The 18,412-nt window shown below is 42.8% G+C and overlaps 1 protein-coding gene across 1 annotated transcript; it reads left to right on the top strand.

Annotated features, from left to right (window-relative positions):
* The first annotated feature begins 2,378 nt into the window (after positions 1 to 2,378).
* Positions 2,379 to 17,568, top strand: LOC141047832 (vitellogenin-like). Its single transcript, XM_073543154.1, has 7 exons — positions 2,379 to 3,511; positions 6,432 to 6,502; positions 9,303 to 9,471; positions 9,826 to 9,963; positions 12,972 to 13,152; positions 13,251 to 13,378; positions 17,395 to 17,568. Exons 1-7 carry the CDS (start codon positions 3,290 to 3,292, stop codon positions 17,566 to 17,568), a joined length of 1,083 nt encoding a protein of 360 aa, XP_073399255.1. The 5' UTR covers positions 2,379 to 3,289.
* The last annotated feature ends 844 nt before the right edge of the window (positions 17,569 to 18,412 follow it).

The following is an 18,412-nucleotide window of genomic DNA, read 5'->3' as shown; positions in this document are numbered from 1 at the left end:
TGGATGGAGTATTAGAGGGAACCATTGATTTTTTAGGATACCCCTTTCTGTGAATTTAAGGCACATTTCCTCCAAGCGTTGTTACCGAATCTGCTGATTGGATACTATTCTCTGGACCCTTTTCATTTGAGATTTTGGTATGGCATCTTTCATTTTGGTAGGATGTAAGCTCTCATAATGGAGCAGACTGTTACGATCTGTAGGTTTGACGTATATGTCTGTTGAAAGGATGCCGGTTTCATCTTTAATGACGAGGGTGTCGAGAAAATTGATCTCACGGGCGCTATATGACATTGTGAAATCCAGGCTCGGCCAAGAAGAACGTAGACGAGAAAAGAAACAGTTCAATGTATCTAGATTGCCCCCCCAGATGCAAAAAATATCATCAATATACCTCTTCCACACCAATGCATGTGTGCGGAAGAGGTCATCCATGAAAATGACGTCCTCCTCATAGTGCGCCACATAGCAATTAGCATATGGGGGCGCAGTATTCGAGCCCATAGCTGTGCCTTTGATCTGGAGATAAAAGGTATCCTCAAATAAAAAATAGTTCTTTGTGAGGAGGATAGAGAGTAGGTCACAGCATAAATTCACTTGTTCTGGATCAAAATGTGATATTTCCAATAGTCTACGTAATGATCTTAGACCTTCCATATGTGGTATTGATGTGTATAGATCTTTTATGTCAAAAATGACCAGTAGGGCTTCATTGGGAATTTGGCCTAAGTTATGTATTAGGTCAAGGAACGCTCCCGTATCTAGTATGAATGAAGTTGTGCGTCTGATGAGGGGTGTTAAAATTTTCTCCAGATATTTTGAGACAGGTGAAAAAATGGATTCTGTGGAAGCCACAATGGGTCTTCCAGGTGGATTGTCTAGACTTTTGTGTATTTTGTGGAGTACATAGAACACAGGGATGATGGGGTATTGTTTTGTTTGATATTCACAAGTTTTTTTTATCTAGAACTCCTCTGTTTATATATTTCATGAATATTTCTTGAAACTGATTTTGAATTTCATGAGTCGGGTCACCCCGTAGTGGTTGATATGTAGATGTATCCCCTAATTGGCGGTATATTTCATTCAGGTACATCGATTTGTCGAGAACTGCAACAGTTCTCCCCTTTGTCAGCAGGCTTGATAATTATATCATTGTTGTCTTGTAGGTTTTTTAATGCTTGTTGATCGAATGAAGACATGTTCCTAGGAAAGTGAACCTTTCCTTTGTTGATGTCATCCCTAAGGCCCTGAAATGTGTCATTGGCAAAGGATATAAATGTCTGTAGAGCATGTGAACCTGGAGGGGGCCTATAATTGCTTTTATTTCTAAGGCCTAAGCTATCTGAAGATATAATTGAATCGGGTAAAGTGGTGACAGGATTTGTGCTTCTCTCATTATCAGAAAAATGTAATTTCAATCTTAGCAGTCTGCAGTCTGTAAATCCATATCTAAATTAAATGTATTGAATCTGTAGCTTGGGCAGAAAGAGAGGCCCTTTTGTAACAACTGGTATTCCGCTATACTTAGGCTTTTGGATGACAAATTAATTACAAGCGGGTTGTTACCTGGGAACGAGTCTCTTGGTTGTAGTCCATGTTTCTCCGTGGATCTTTTTCCTCTACGGGTCCTCTTTTTCTGATGGGTCGGCATCTCTGCCCTAAAAAACGGTTCATGGACGGTTGTCTCTCGTGGTCTGATCCAGACGTGGAGATATCTGTTGAAGACCTGTAGTTGGAACGTGGAAAAAAATTTACAGAGTTGGAGGATTCCCGCCATTTATAAACCCTGTTCAGTTCGTAGTCTTCTGTGTCTCTGGCGAACTTGTTTCTTTTTCTTGCTTCCGTGTCTCGTCGGTGTTGTTCTATAATCCCCTTGATTTTGGTCTTCAGGGTGTTGAATTCCTCTGTGGGAATAGAAGAGGCCAATTGACTCTCAATGTTGTTGATCTCTTCTTCGCATTTGGTGATTCCTCGGTGAAGATGCTCTAACGTGAGAGTTATGAGATCAAAAGAACATTTGTTAATAATTTGTTCAAAGTGTGAGCAAAAATCTTGAGAGTCACTGAAGAGGGTGGGGCGCAAAGGAACATGTAGGCCTCTAGGTATCCTTTGGACCTTTAGATACTCAGTAAGTGTGGCACAATATAGTTCAAAATTAGTGCACTGAGTCTGAGGTCCCTCTCCAGATCCCGTCCCCTAGTTTCCTTGATTGCTTTCCATTGGGATAAAGCTGCGATGGCAGTAAAGGGCCCCAGGTGGAGAATAGTGCAGTTGGGCACCAGCTCAACAGGACCATCCCCAAGAAGGATCTGTGGTCTAAGGCCGGGGCGGGAGCAGCTGAGATGGCGTTTCCGGCACCTTTCCCAATTGGAACCCGAGGGGCTGACAGGGATTTGGTGACATGGAAAGCACAGATGGGACACTGACTGTCCAAAGAGATTGCCCAGATGGTAGGGAAAAGGAAGGCACGGACAGAACGGAGTTTGACTAGAGGTACAGCAGAAAATGCCGAGAGGAAAGAGAGAGAGATTACAGAAAGAATAGAGTCTGCCTGGAAGGCAGGGAAAGTGCAGAATATGTGACTGTGTGAATTGTGCTGCCCGTGTGATGAAAATACTGCTGTCCAGTAGTGGCAAGATGTTCCAACTTTTTAAATAAATACTGTACTTTCCTTTCCATGAAACGTGATTGTTTTATTTTAGAAAACAGTTTTTTTATTCATCAGTACCGAATGAATTTGGGAGTTGCATCATATCAGCTTTATTTCTTTAAATGAAACATCTGAAATAAACTTCTAAGTCATCTGCATGGATGAGTCATATATGCAATGTTTCACTGCGTTTAGTTTTTCCCTATAAAAACTAAAGTTCATTATTGTATAAACTTCAATGCCGCCAATAAAAGCTTTACCGAAAGCAACTTGTTTCCCACAAAATGTAAATTTATACGAACGTGTATAATACCAAAACATCTGATTGAAAAAAAATGAGTTTGGAAACGTTTCATTAATACGTAACGTGTTTTTGTGCAGAGAAATTCAATTGGGATCATTTACATAGCAAAATATAAATGTACATGTTAAAAGTGGGTCATATCTGATTAAAGAAAGGCTTGTTTTTGTTTTTATTTTGTCCAATGACTTGGACAATAGTAACCAAAAGTCATGTTTAACTTTGGAGATTTACACTGAGATTATCTAATAATTCTCTGAAAAGTATCTCTGTAGTATTCATCTAAAAACACTGGGAAGGTGCAGGATCTACAATAGTCATATCATTTTCTGAATATGCTTATACCGATTGTATTATTCTTGACAGTAAAGAAGTTCTTTCTACTTTTCACTCTTTTAGGTACCGGTCAGCTGGCGTTCCAGAAGGGATACAAATACATATACAGCTATTCTGCCATCACCGAAACATTTTTACAAGGAATTTCTGGCAAGAGCCTTCTGAAATTACAATGCTTTGTTCAGATAGAAGTTGTGGGAAAATGTCAGATGCTTTTAAAGGTGGATACTGTCTTTTACTTTTTAATTCTTATCTTTCAAAGTACTGAACTAATAACAGACATAGTACAAAGTGATGGCGCTCTCCAAATCACCCACTGTGGATTAATTATTAATTTTATTGGGATGCCCTTCACAATAAAGTCAACTTTCCCCTATACTTAGCAAATAGACGTGGAAAGTTCTATGTTACCCTAGAAGAATTGCCAGGGCAGAATATGGCGTCATGCTATAATTCCATACAAAGCCAATGAGGCGTCATCTTATCACTGTACAGACTCTGTTCACACAGCTTTGTAAAAGAATGTTTTTTCAACATTTTGGTAATTTGTAGTAACTCTCTGCTTTAGAATGAAGGGCAATGTGGGTTTGTTAAATATCCATCACTAAAAAAAAATTAGACTATTGTATTAAAGGGGATCTGTCTAATTTCACAATACAGACTGAACACATTATGAAATAGATCTTAGACCTGATGAGATTAGTGTGTTTACTTTGAAAATCAATCTCGGAATGGTCAAGGTGCCGTCATAAACCAATTGTGTCAGTGGGTGAAAACTCAAAATGGGGCCTTAAATGCTAACATTTTGCACCATCACATAGGAACATTTATGGTGCGTTTTCACAAATCACTTTCAAAGCATTAAACAAGCGCATTTCGGTGCTTGTTTTCCGGCCTCTTAAAACATGAATAATGATGGGACCGGAATGATTCCCACATGCATGCGCTTACGGGGGCGATATGATATCGACAATGATACATTTTGTTCTGGCATAATAGATCCAAGCACCCAATGAATGAGCATTTTTCTCATTCATTAAGTGACTGCTGACAAGTTTTTACCTACGAACACTTGTAGCGGGTATTTATAATATGGATACTACACAAGCACGCACTGTGTTATACACACATTCATACACTGCATATTACAAACAACCTATATGTTAAACATGCTGAATGTCACACACTTCCACAAACTGCATGTTCCACACACTCCATGTTACTAAACACTGCACACTACACACTCGCACTGCACATTAGACATGCTCACAGGGGATGCTACTCACCATGATGTCACCAAAGGTCCTTCTACCCTTATAACCTTGGAATTTGCACTGATAATACAGGACAGGCATTATCAGAGCAGTTTGTGGCTTGTAAAGGATGGGAGCCCTTATGACAGTTACTTTCCCTCCCCTTACCTCAGCCCTGAGATTAGATTTATAATCCTAACATTAGAATGAGAGTTTTAAACAAAAGCTATAGAATTAAAAAGCTCATGAGTAGGAGTGTATTCACTCTCAGCTCAGCCTGCCTGCCTGACAACTGCAGCTTGTACTGAGCACTGTAAGATCTCAGCAGGAGGAGGGACACTGAGGTTCTGTCAGTCAGGCTAGGTGGGTAAAGATTGGATTAAACTTTCATGAAGGATTGTACAGCCATTCCGATATGGATTATCAAAATAGATACACCAGCCTCATTGGGTCTAAATGGTCTATTTAATAATATATAGGGTTTACTTAGTGAAATCTGTTGACAAATTTACTTTAAGCCCTGTCTAAACAGATACTAAACAACAACCTACTAAATAGAAATATAAACAAAATAACCCACATTTACTAATGCTCTCTAAACAGTGTCCTGTGTGCAGTTAGACACTATTTTTTTTTAAATTTAAAGTCAACCGAACCTGTCAGCAGGATTTTGCTAAGTCAACTACAGACAGGGTCGGGTTGGAGCTGTTACTCTGATTAAAATTATACCTGGTGTGAAGAAATCCGTTTTGTGGTTCTTGTGTAATCAGTGTTAGAAGTTTTTAATTAATGAGATTCTTGTACTTCAGGGCAGAACCTGTCAAGAGATAGATGCTACTGCCCATACACCGCCGGCGCCATTTTACTGATGTTACTTTTTTTTAAAGACCAAAATATTAACTGCCCAAGCACAATATTTAAAATAAGAGACGGGTCTGAGAAGGTTCAGTGACCTGTCATTTAAGCCACAATGATGAGGCCAGAGCACGAAAAAAAGAGTTCCCCCGGAGCACGTGCATCACATTAACTGAAAACTTCTAACACTGGTTACTAGTGATGAGCGAGTATACTCTTTGCTCGGTTTTTCCTGAGCATGCTCGGGTGTCCTCCGAGTATTTTGGCATGCTGGGAGATTTAGTTTGTGTCGCCTCAGGTGCATGATTTGCGGCTGCTGGACAGCCTGAATACATATGAGGAATGCCTGTTTGTTAGGGAATCCCCACATGTATTCAGGCTGTCTAGCAGCCGTAAATCATGCAGCTGCGTCGACACAAACTAAATCTCCGAGCACGCCAAAATACTCGGAGGACACCCAAGCATGCTCGGGAAAACCCAAGCAATGAGTATACTCACTCATCACTACTGGTTACACAAGAACCACAAAACAGATTTCATCACCGCAGGTATCATTTTAATCAGTATAACAGCACCAATCTGACAATACCTGTAGTTTACTTAACAAAATCACGATGACAGATTCGCTTTAAGTTATGGCAGCTTTTATATGATTTACTTTATCCTATTAACTTGCTCCTAAATACTGGCACTTGCCATTAATAAATCTGGCACATTACTAGACTTTTCAGAGCCATTTTTTTTTTGCTGCCGACACATTTGTAAATTTGGGCCAATACTGTATCTATATAAACACATTAAACTTGCAAATTAAGAAGCAGCAAAACTACGTTAAAATACACAATGTGCCTTAGGAAATGCCTATAACTTACACTGATGATCATGGAGCTGTAATAGGGTAATGCAATATACATTTGAGCTCTACTCAAGAGGTACACAGATTTCTTTACTCTACATTTTTCAGTTTCTTGTGTACTACAGCACATTCCAGACTGTATTATACAATGTGTTCTTTTGTCTTCTTATTTTTTAGATACACAATGCACATTTGAAGGCAAATTTGACAACGCAGCAGGATTCAGAAAAGGAATTCCATGAGTTAAGGTGATAAAAGAAGGAATACAGTATATTAATTTATATTCTTATCATAGAACAAATACATGGATAGACAGACAGATTACACAATACAGCATATACGTGACAGAGGCAGCAGACCCCCATGGCCAACATGTTAAAGGTTTATGACTCATGTGTGGTTTTATGTGATAAGGGGGCTCTTTCTAAAATAGAAGTGTTATATGGTATACCCCTTTAAATAAAGTCACAAAGTAGTGCCTTATGGTGTTAGACTGATTTTCCACTTAGGATGGCACAAAAGTACAGAAGTACGCAGAGGTAATTGAAAAACTTTTGTCACAAGGAGGCGATGAGCTTGAAGGTACACAGTCTTACCGGAGGCAAGGTACCTGATGGTTTCACAGCTTGACTTGAGCAAACGAAAAACAGGTGGCCATTTACAACAATTTGCTGACACTTGAAAGAATATTTTGACATTTGCGATAAAGAGGACTTTTCCCCATTCGTTTTTCTTATATTTTATTTAAGAATAGATTGGGCAACCCCAGACTGGTGCATTTTCTAATCATCACTTATTTACAAATGAGATAGCAAGTGTTCCTAATGCCCCCGACTTTCTAGCACAAGTTGAGTTTTAACTTCCGGGTGGTAACTTCTGACCTGCAGAATAGGATCCCACAATTCTCCATGGCCCTTCTTCTTGGAAAGAGCAAGATCTCACTTTTTTGCACTAACTGAGTGCTGCCATATACTTTACTGAGCTGTTACCAAACAATAATTTCTCTAATAATGTTACTGTTTGGTTCCAGCTTAGTAAACTACGGGGCAGCAATGGTTTGGTGCAAATAACGAGATCTCACAAAATATTGCATTTTGACAGCAAGGAGAGCTGAGGATGGTTGTATGATCCTGCTCTACATGCCAGGATCCCATAATCTGGAAATTTGGACTTGACTTTTGCTAGAAACTTGAGTTCTTTAGGGGACATTAGAGACACTTGGGACCTTTTATGTTAATAGAAGATGTTTATTAAAATCAACAGTCTGGGGCTGCCTACTCTTTTCTTAGTTAAAAATGGCAGCCCGAAAATAGTGTTAGTTAATATTCTGTTCAAACTAAGTACCCTCGCTTGGTGCTGCAAAGCAGGGCCAATCACTTAAATACACCTTCACACCTGCTTGTTTTCCTTTAATCAACACCCCCTCTTCTTTGACAGCTATGGCTTCATAGGCCAGAGAAAGGAGGAGATAGATGAAAACCAAGCAGGTGGGAAGGTGTGAAGCGCCTGTGCTTGGTTTGAACAGTCATTCTGTGCTGACAGAGTCCCATTAATGATAATCTGCTGGCACTTTCCTCAGCAGCACCTCCATCACTCCACAACAGTCTCTGTGTCACAATCTCAGTGACTCAGCACACACACTTTGTGACAGTATCAACCTCAAACACAGTCATGTCTTGATGGCTAAAACAGGCACAACAGCTGGACTGGTAACTTTACACACTGTGCAGTTTACAACCACCGCCTGACAGTCTCTCACTCACATGCATAAATCTCCTAGTCTTCTCTAACATTACACTCAGGCCTCAGTATGCAGATGCTTATGGAGAAGCTATGTCCATGTTCATCTCTGGTGACTATTTCTTTACCCCATTCACTTGGTGGACTCTTCACACAGGCTGTATGTTCGCTAATCTCCTCCATCTGGAAAAACTCCAGAAAACTGCAGCTTAGGTGGGAGATTTATTGCTCCCATGTAGCCCTATCTACCCATGGAACCTCCTCACGCCCCACCTCTAGCTACCTATAGCATTGGTATTTTCTCACTACATCCTCCTCTTGTGCTTGTCTGCACTGATTGTATGTCGGACCACTACTGGCAGGACAGTCCCCTCCTGTTATGCTTTTTGACATGCCAAAAGCGAAGAAATCTGGCCCGATCCACACTAATCAAACTATCTCATCTTCAGCCTAAGGTAAAACCCTCACCCACTAATGATGGTCCTTCAAACTCTTGACCTGCTTACCCATTGACCCAGCAAAAGGTATTTCTTGACCCTGGGATGCTACATCGTCTAGCTACACCATCACTAACTCACAAATTTACACATGGTTTCACATCCATTAGTCACACATCTGTTACACAAAAAGATTTAAACATTATTTTTGTCACATATTCCATAGCATTGCTGTAACTTACCTAATTACAGGAGCAAAGTACTACCTAGCACCAACATATATTTACATGATATTGCATTTTCAAGAAATTTATATAGCAACCACTTAACTTTGGTGACCAGATGGTATTTCCACGGCAAGAAGGTCTTTTTCTGTTTGAGGGTAACTTTAATCCGTATAGCATAGCATGAGTCTCATAGCATTGGCGTAGTATGCCAACATGGTGCACTCCTACCATCCACTTCTCTCAAAAGACCCTCAAAGATATCTGGATGATAGTTGTTGGCAGAATGGTACCATCCCTACATTACTGCTACATCCCTGGGTGTCTTATGTTTCCTCCTTACGTAAGTGACCCAGCAATGTAACGATCAGTAGCAATATGGTATGAGATATCTTCGAGTACCATTGGGAAGATAGGTGTAAAGAAAGATGGATGGGTAGATGGATGAGTAGATCATAGACCGAAGATAGAGACTGTAAGCAGATGTGATATGTTCTGTTGAACTCTTTCTTATAATCATCTCTTAAAAAGTTCTCATGAATGACCTATCCTATGGATAGGTGATAAATGTAATTCCCAGGGAAAGAAAATCTTTAAGACGAACAGCTAAAGTGCACATAATCATTTTTCTTGTTTGCTGATAACAGGGACAATCTAGAAAAGCATCCCCTCCAGTTTACATACCACGATGGGAAAATCTCAAAGATATGTCCAGTGCGAGAGGAAAAGACATGGGCCCTCAATGTCAAGAGAGGAATTCTGAGCATTCTGCAGGGTAATCTTAAAGCACCTTCTGCTGGACGAACCATTGAGGAGGTAACATATTCATCTGCTTACTGTACCCTCATTTTATTAGCAATGTCCTCTCATCCATCATTCTTCTTTCCCACCATTGACCTTCCATGTTTTCCTCTTCACTGGAAGACACTAGTATTTCTGATTATTCTGGCATCTGTCTGTGAGTGTGGGATACTGGAAAGATCACTCCAGCTGTATACTCCAGAGGGATCACATTTGGAGTTAGCTGAATGACTCCGCTGTCTGCATGTTTCATGGCTTTGCAGCAGATGTTATTAATATGCACAGAACTGGAGTATTTCGGATTCTTTTTCTTGTGCTGTTGATGTGACAGTAAATGGTAACTGTAGTAGTAACTCTTTTTCTTTGCAGGTTGATGTTTTAGGAAAATGCCCAACAACATATGAGTTCAGAGGACAATCTGTCTGGAAGAAAAAAGACTTGACTCAGTGTACAAACAGTAAATTAGGATCCATATCACTGAAATCAGTTGCTCTTCCCGGGAAAACCGTAGGTATCCGACATGTTCTCATGCAAAAATAAGTCTGTGTCTGAGACCACATTAGAGGTAAATGTTCCTTGTGGTGAAAAGAATGGAGAAATAAGCTCAAAGCTTCAGAAAGGCCTGCTATCAAAGTATTGATTGTGGTGACCTTCAGTTCAGCTAATATAAGAGGCTTCTGAAGTGATGGAGAGCATGGAGCAAGTGGCAACAAAATAAAGCATTGGGACTATTTATTAGGATTCTTGATTTTTACAGACATTTATCATTTAGGGGTTTCGTATTCATACAGTGTGTGAATGACTGAATGCAGTGGAGGAGGAGTTTGTGCGGTTAGACCAAGTAGCAGCCGGCCATAGTGTGTAGGCTCAAATAATGAAAGACAGAGTCCCGGTGATGATGGGATGTTGATGATGTAAGACCTACTCTAGAACTGCATGGAGAGGTGGTTTGAATGATGTGCTGTATACTGTGTAACCCCATAAAATCCAGGCACCACCTGGCATATAGAGTAAGAGCTGGAAAACTGTTATCGCCCTTGTGTCCATCATTCTTGGACTAGTTGGTGACCCTGGGAATAGAGTCATCCTTCAGGAAGAGGAGATGACAGTACGAGGGGCCTATTACTGGTGCCATGTGTATGACGTGATGATGGACATTGATGGTTGTATTGTGGTTTCTCTAAGAGAGAATGAGGTGCTGATAAAAAATATCAGAACACTGACTAGGCTTTAGCCACAAGTCCGATTTTTGTATACTTGTAATTGTCAGTCTTTAGGGCCATTCAAAAGTCTGTGATTTTTCACAGACCAGAAAATCATAGAGACATGTCTAATTTTGATCGGAGGGTCAGATCAAAATTGGCAATTCAAGTCTATGGGTCTGTTAAAACATCAGACTGCATTCACATGGTTCGATTTTCATGGACTGTGAGAATGGAGAAGGTGGGGAAACTTTTTTTTCTACCACATATGAGAAAAACATGTCACTCAGACCAAACGCTAATCAAAGTGTGATTCATAAAAAATCGGTCCGTTTTTCTCGTACATGAAAGATTGGAGCCCTGACACACACAGATCCTATGTACCTAAAGGAGCAAAAAGCTGGCTTTCTAAGGGTGGTTTCACATTAGCGTATAAGGCCGCAGCATCGGCCTGCACATGGCCGCCGCTAAACCCCGCCTCTGCCGGTAGTTCCGCCTACGGGCGCATGACGCTGCATGTGTCCTGCGTCCCCTATCTTTAGCACTGGGGACGCAGGCCGTGCACAGGTATGCGTTTGGCGGCGCATGCGTCCTTTTGACGGTGCGCCGAGCGCACCAAATTGCAACAGGTTGCGTTTGGCGCTGGTTGGCGCACCCGTCAAAAGGACACATGCACCACCTGTAATGGTCAGGGGATGGACAAAGTCCGAGAGTGGACCCTCTGGGTCGCGGATCTGGAGCCCCTGGGTCGAGCGCGCCAGGTAATGACCGACCCCTATACAGGGATCGTTAGGGGCAACACCGCAGAGGACAGAACCGCGACAGCCGGTACCAGGAGGGGCGGCTCGGGGACACGGAGTACTGCGGGGCAAGGGCACCGGACGGGGATCCAGAGAGCCAGAGCCAGGATATAGGAGGAAGCAGCCAGGTAGCAGCTACTAGAGGGTAGCACAGGAGTGGACGCAGGAGCGAAAGGGTTACAGACTAGGAGGACCCAGAAGGGAGACACCAGGGCGGAATACGGAAGGGCCGTGACCCAAGGGACCAGGAGGAAGGGGCGAGGAGAAGGAAGGACAGGGCAGAGACAGCCAGGGAGAAGGAGAGGGAGCTAACAGGAAGCTTTAGCCAAACAGTGGGGCCAGAACAGAGCGTGGAGTATCACACAATCCTCAGGCGTCCTCTCTACAGTGAGGACGCCTGAAATACCTTAGGGTCCGGAAGTGGGAGGTACGCCCAGCCCTCAGCGCCGCCCACCGCCAGCAGAAGAAGGAGTGCTGGCGCGCGCCCGCGGCCTAAGGAGAGGGCGCAGAGAAGTAGCAGAGCAGGAGGCAGGGTAAGAGTGCGTGCTGTGGCGAGGACACTGATGGGGGGCTGTGGCAGCTGGTGCTGCCGACGAGGCCACGCGACCGGGCCCTGCCGCGGATGCTACACCACCAAACGCATACCTGCGCATGGCCTGTGTCCCTAGTGCTAAAGATAGGGGACACATGCAGCTTCATGCGCCCGTAGGTGGAGCTACCGGTGGAGGCGCGGCAGGTGGCGGGGCTTAGTGGTGGCTGTGCGCAGGCCGACACTGCGGCCTTAAACGCTAATGTGAAACCACCCTAAGTGCCACCAATTGAACGCTACCAGCCAATAAGTCATATAAAGTGTGTACTGAACCTTCCCTCATGACTTAGGGAATGTATCCAAACCCGAGTCTCCTCCTAGAGAAAAACACCCCCATGTGCACAAGTCTACTGATGGATATCTTTTCCTTCTTCCCCTGTGGTTGTCCATGCAGAGGAATTTAACACTTGCTGCCAGATTACAGCTGTGGTTCCTAACGGCAGGATGTGTTTTGATCAGCAAGGCAAAATTACAAAAAAGTTATTATCCAAAGTTGAATCATCCTTGCAACCAAATATTTGTAAAAGGTTTAGTCTCCTTGATGTCACTGTACACAGGAAATGCTCTTAAACCATTTTGATAAATGATTTCACTTTGTTTTGACAAGTTGCTCACATACTTATTGATGGATATGTTATTTTGCTAGATTTACGGAAATATTCTTAGAACGCTTTAACAGCTTTCTGGGTATCTAGTCTTAGTTATCCCCTCTTTTGCAATAACCTATTTTCTTTCCAGGAATTATCCAGGGCTAGTTAATCAGCATTCTTGAAATTTCCACTGACTATTGAAAATATGGAGGGATATACTTGTAATGCCATAAAACTTTATATTTTGTCAAGAGCAACTACTTTTAATTTGTTTTTGGAGTTCAAAAAGCACTGTCCCAATTGAAGTTCTTTTTGTTTTGTGTTTTTCATACAGCAAATTCTTGACTCTTACCTGGAATGTGTGCAGGTTTTTAAAGGCGGCGTATTAGCAGAAGCCACTTGCAATGAATTTCATCTCGTCACACTATTTTCTCGAAAAGGAATTGGCGCAAAAACAAGCGCTAAAACTATTCTCAAGCTGCAAAAAACAGATGTGGATACTATATCTAATAAAGGTTAGAGAAAAGGAAAACGCGTTTTATCTGTTAATCTTTCTGTTACCTACCTATACAAGTCATTGATGTTAATTTTTATGTCTATGGTTTGTGATTAGAGACGCTTGGAAGGGTTTATGTAACCAATCTGATGTATGAAAAGGAAACAGGCCCCTCCAAGCCAGGCGGAGAAGATGCGGCTGAGACTGTGAGAAACCTCTGCCAGTCTTCACATTTGAACTATGAGGTACTGTAGTAATGCAATATATTTGAATGAGTCTCAACATGACCAGCCTAAAGACTTAAGGAAGTTGGCCACTGCCTCAATACCTGATCGGTGGCGGCAAGCTACCTATTAGCGTTGGCCGGATGGTTGCTGGGTGTTGCACCGCCACAGATCAGATATTGATGGCCTATCCTAAAGATAGATAATCAATAAAGAAGTGGCCAACCCCTATAAGGTCTCACTTACATCTTAAATGGTCACCCCCCCTAAGGATAGGCTATCAATAAAAGAAGTAGTGGCCAATCTCTTCAAGCTCCCCATACAGCTTAGATGGCTGTCGGCTGAACAATGGTTTGGCCGACATATATCTCAGCCATTTTTCCCATACACTTGAGAATACAGAGTTACATAAGGTTGAAAAAAAAGACCTAGGTCCTTCAAGTTCAACCTTTCTCCACCACTTATACAGAAACACAGAAAAACACAGTATAACAAACCTATAAAAATACTCTGTTGTAAAAAAGTAATAGTAAACAGCAAGTGCTAGTAAAAAGATGATAACAAAACAGGGTATTTGGTTGATACGTATTTTGCAAAAAATGTATACTAAGCCGCTCTACCAAACGTCAAGGTATACCCATATCAGAGCAGTCCTAACTGATGTATTAAAAACCTGACCATGTGTATAGTACCTATATGAGCAGGACTCAGAAAGGTAATGTCCGATGTGGACACGCTGTGGAAGAGGGCTTATGTGTGCATGGCCCATAAGGGAGGGGTGGAGACCTCCCCAATCTTGCAAAAACAAGAAACCAATTGAATATAAACACATGGGCCATGCACACCGTGAACAAGTCTGTAGGACAGTGTTCACACCACCAAAAGACTGAAACACAGAAAAACACAGTATAACAAACATATAAAAATACTCTATTGTAAAAAAGTAACAGTAAACAGCAAGTGCTAGTAAAAAGATGATAACAAAACAGGGTACTTGGTTGATACGATTTTTGCAAAAAATGTATACTAAGCCGCTCTACCAAACATCAAGGTATTCCCATATCAGAGCAGTCCCTAACCGATGTATTTAAAAACCTGACCATGTGTATAGTACCTATATGAGCAGGATTCGGAAAGGTAATGATCGCATGAGCCGTCTTCCACAGCGTGTCCACATCGGACATCACCCTCAGTGATCTTGAGAATGGGGCTCTGGAACTTCATCGTTAATGGGAATGATGGAGGAGGCTGAGTACAGTCCCATTGACAATGAATGAAGCGGAGGTCAAGCTTGTGCATCTACTCCATTCAAGCCAAGGCTTTGTAGAGCCATGTTCTCAAGATTGCTGAGGTCCCAGAATAGTTAGTTTCTATCTCTTGAATAGGGGATCACCTTAGATTTAGGGAAAAAAATAAGTCATATAATTTATAGTGCAAGGTGCCGTTACTTTACTGAAAAGTGGTTGGAGAGACCTGGTTTGCTAAAGGGGTTGACATTAGTTATTGAGGTTTAGTATGTTGTATAATGCTTGCAGATACATATTGTAATAATGTTGATCGGAAGGCTGGGGAATCCTATGTTTGGATTCGTCATTCCAAATTTCTTTCTGCATTTGTGGGTTTAGAATTTTCTTTAAATGAACCAAATTCCTTTAACACTGTCTGGGACTGACGCTGAGGAACAGCTAGGGAACTGTGAGAAAGTGGGCAGTGGCTGAGGGTCTATACAGCCTCCAGTTACTGATGTTCTTCTGAATGAGAAGGTCCTGACCACAGGACTGCATGAGATATAGTGCTCTCATTCATAGGCTCTATCAGCCTTTTACATGCTTGAGCATTTCCACAATGATGGCTACCAATGTATGTATGTATGGCAGCGGTCACAGTAAGTGGTGTGATGACAGGATGAGAAATATGTAGAAAAGTATGTAACGCTGTGACGACCTTCTTACCTAATAGAGCAAGCAATTCATCTGCCATAAAAATGTAACTGGTGTAAACAGGTTTAATCTCATTTAAAAAATGGAGCTGTCTTCCAGTGGTCTTCCCTGCTGCAAAATCTTATCATTTTATTAGAGGGAACCTGCCTCTTCCAGAAAATCTTTTTACTTGTAGATATATTGTTAATCTGCAGATAAAATGTTAAAGGCATGTTGGGCTGCATAACTGAAGCAGTAGTTACAGGGAGAAAATAAACCACTATCTTCCCATATCAGGGAGGTGGAGGGAGCGATTACAGTCACTGCTCAGCATACAGTGAGCGCAGCTATAACCATGCCTGGCACAGTGATTGGCAGCCTGTTCTGAAGCATGTGTGTGCAGCATGTGTGTGCGGTGTGTGTGTGCAGCGTGTGTGGGCAGTGTGTGCGGCATGTGTGTGGGCAGTGTGTGCGGCATGTGTGTGCAGTGTGTGTGTGCAGCGTGTGTGGGCAGTGTGTGCGGCATGTGTGTGCAGCATGTGTGGGCAGTGTGTGTGTAGCATGTGTGTGCAGTATGTCTGTGCTGTGTGTGTGCATTGTGTGTGCCGTGTGTGTGTAGCTTGTGTGTGCAGCATATGTGTGCGGTGTGTGTGTGCAGCGTGTGTGTGCAGCATGTGTGTGCAGTGTGTGTGTGCAGTGTCTGTGCGCAGCGTGTGTGTGCAGTGTGTGTGCGCAGCATGTGTGTGCAGCATGTGTGTGCAGTATGTGTGTGCAGTGTGTGTGCGCAGTGTGTGTGTGCAGTATGTGTGTGCAGCATGTGTGTGCAGCGTATGTGTGCAGTGTGTGTGTTTAGCAAGTGTGTGCATGTGTAAGCAGCAAGTGTAAGCATGTGTGCGCAGCGTGTGTGTGCAGCATGTGTGTGGAGTGTGTGTGCGCAGCGTGTGTGTGCAGCATGTGTGTGCAGTATGTGTGTGCAGCATGTGTGTGCAGCGTGTGTGTGCAGCATGTGTGTGCAGTATGTGTGTGCAGTGTGTGTGCGCAGCGTGTGTGTGCAGTATGTGTGTGCAGCGTGTGTGTGCAGCATATGTGTGCAGTGTGTGTGTTTAGCATGTGTGTATGCAGCATGTGTGTGCATGTGTAAGCAGCAAGTGTAAGCATGTGTGCGCAGCGTGTGTGTGCAGCATGTGTGTGGAGTGTGTGTGCGCAGCGTGTGTGTGCAGCATGTGTGTGCAGCATGTGTGTGCATGTGTACGCAGCAAGTGTAAGCATGTGTGCGCAGCGTGTGTGCAGTGTGTGTGCGCAGCGTGTGTGTGCAGCGTGTGTGCAGTATGTGTGTGCAGCATGTGTGCGCAGCGTGTGTGCAGTATGTGTGTGCAGCGTGTGTGTGCAGCGTGTGTGCGCAGCGTGTGTGCACAGCGTGTGCACAGCGTGTGTGTGGAGCATGTGTGTGCAGCGCATGTGTGCAGCATGTGTATGCAGTATGTGTGTGCAGAGCTGGCAGTCATCAATGTGCAGGAGAGTGATACATTTTCTTCCTTTAGCTGCTGCTCCAGTATTGCAGGCAGGCATGGCATGGCATGATTGAAAAGTGAATAACAGTGAATCTGTCACCAGATTTTTGCTTTGTTATCTGAGAGCAGCATGATGTAGTGGCAGTGACCCTGATTCCAGCAATATATCACTACTGGGCTGCTTTCTGTAGTTTTGATGAAATCACTTTTATCTCCCAGTGTCCTGAATGCTGAGCTCTGTATAACCCCGCATATACCACTGATTGGCAGCTTTCTGTGTACACTCTGCATAGGCAGAAAGCTGGTGGAGGCGAGGTTATAAAGAGCCATTGAATATGGGGGACTACATCACAATACTAGTCCTCTAGTGACAATCTACTGCTGATAAAACCGCGACTTTATCAAAGCTACAGAAAGCAGCCGAGTAAGTGGCACATCACTGGAATCAGGATCTCGGACTGTATTTCATGTTGCTCTGAGATTAGGTGGCAAAAACCTGGTGACGATATCCTTTTAAACACTGTTCACCTGCAAATTAACCCTATATCTGACTGGTTCAGTTGCAGATTGGGGGGGTACATTTGATTTTCCTGATTGAAATTGTCAGTTACTAAGAGTGATTTCTATTTTGGAGATTTGCTCCCTTTCGCTGTTCCCCAGCAGTAATAAGGGGATTACTGTGTCTATTACACAGGAGGATGACATTGTCTCAGAAACATATTGGGCTACAGATTTGGGCACCACGGAAATTCAGGTCTGTGTGACGTCCCTCGCTGCATAATGACTTACTGTGTTTAATCATTTTCAGACTCTCATACACATCAGCTTGTCGTGCTTTTGGTTAACATGTAGGGTATTTAAAGTAAGGTTCAGATTTAAAGGGGTTTTCACAAGGTCATTAGCTTCCTGTTCACCAATTGCACTGTGCTCCTGCTTGAATGACAGATCGAGGCAATGGCATTGGGTCACGAAGATGCTGCGCGCTCTCACATGCTGCAAGCAGAGGCAGCTCTGCTTCTGCAGCACCGAAGAAGTAAAGTGAACGGGCACTTAAAGGGAATTTTTCAGCAGGTTTTGCTGTGTAATTTGCTGAGTAATTTGTAGGATCAGAGTCCCTGATTACAGTGTTGTGTCATTTACTTGGCTGTGTTTTGCTGTTTCAATACAATCAGTGTTTTACCAGCAGGAGATTATTATTACAGGACAGCTGATCTCGTGCCTCCTAGTCCAACCACACCACCAGCACTGACAACCTCTTTAATTGGTGACTGAGTATGATGAGTTGGTGGAGCGACACTACAAGCCCCGACACTGTCCAGTTGGTGTTGCCAGCGCCTGACTACGCAGGCACACGCCCCTTTGACAAGGAGAAGGGTAACATCCAGTTGCCAATATATTTCTAAACTTCTAGTAGGAATAACAGGGGAACCGCACAATGCGGTGTGCTGAACAAGATGATCCAGATTTCTTTCTTAATGGAGAATACAACAAACTCATCGGGAGATCTGATGGGGCCTCTTTAGATGCGTGAAAGCGATCACATTCATGGTCGAACTTTCTGAATAATTGAAAACATTTCTGGGTGGAATATTTTTCTTTGTCGACTGCAAACATTCCATGGCTTT

The sequence above is a fragment of the Dendrobates tinctorius genome, unplaced genomic scaffold (genome assembly GCF_039654945.1).
Source record: "Dendrobates tinctorius isolate UK_male_01 unplaced genomic scaffold, ASM3965494v1 ptg000129l, whole genome shotgun sequence".
NCBI lineage: Eukaryota > Metazoa > Chordata > Amphibia > Anura > Dendrobatidae > Dendrobates > Dendrobates tinctorius.
This window is presented reverse-complemented; position numbering and strand designations above follow the sequence as displayed.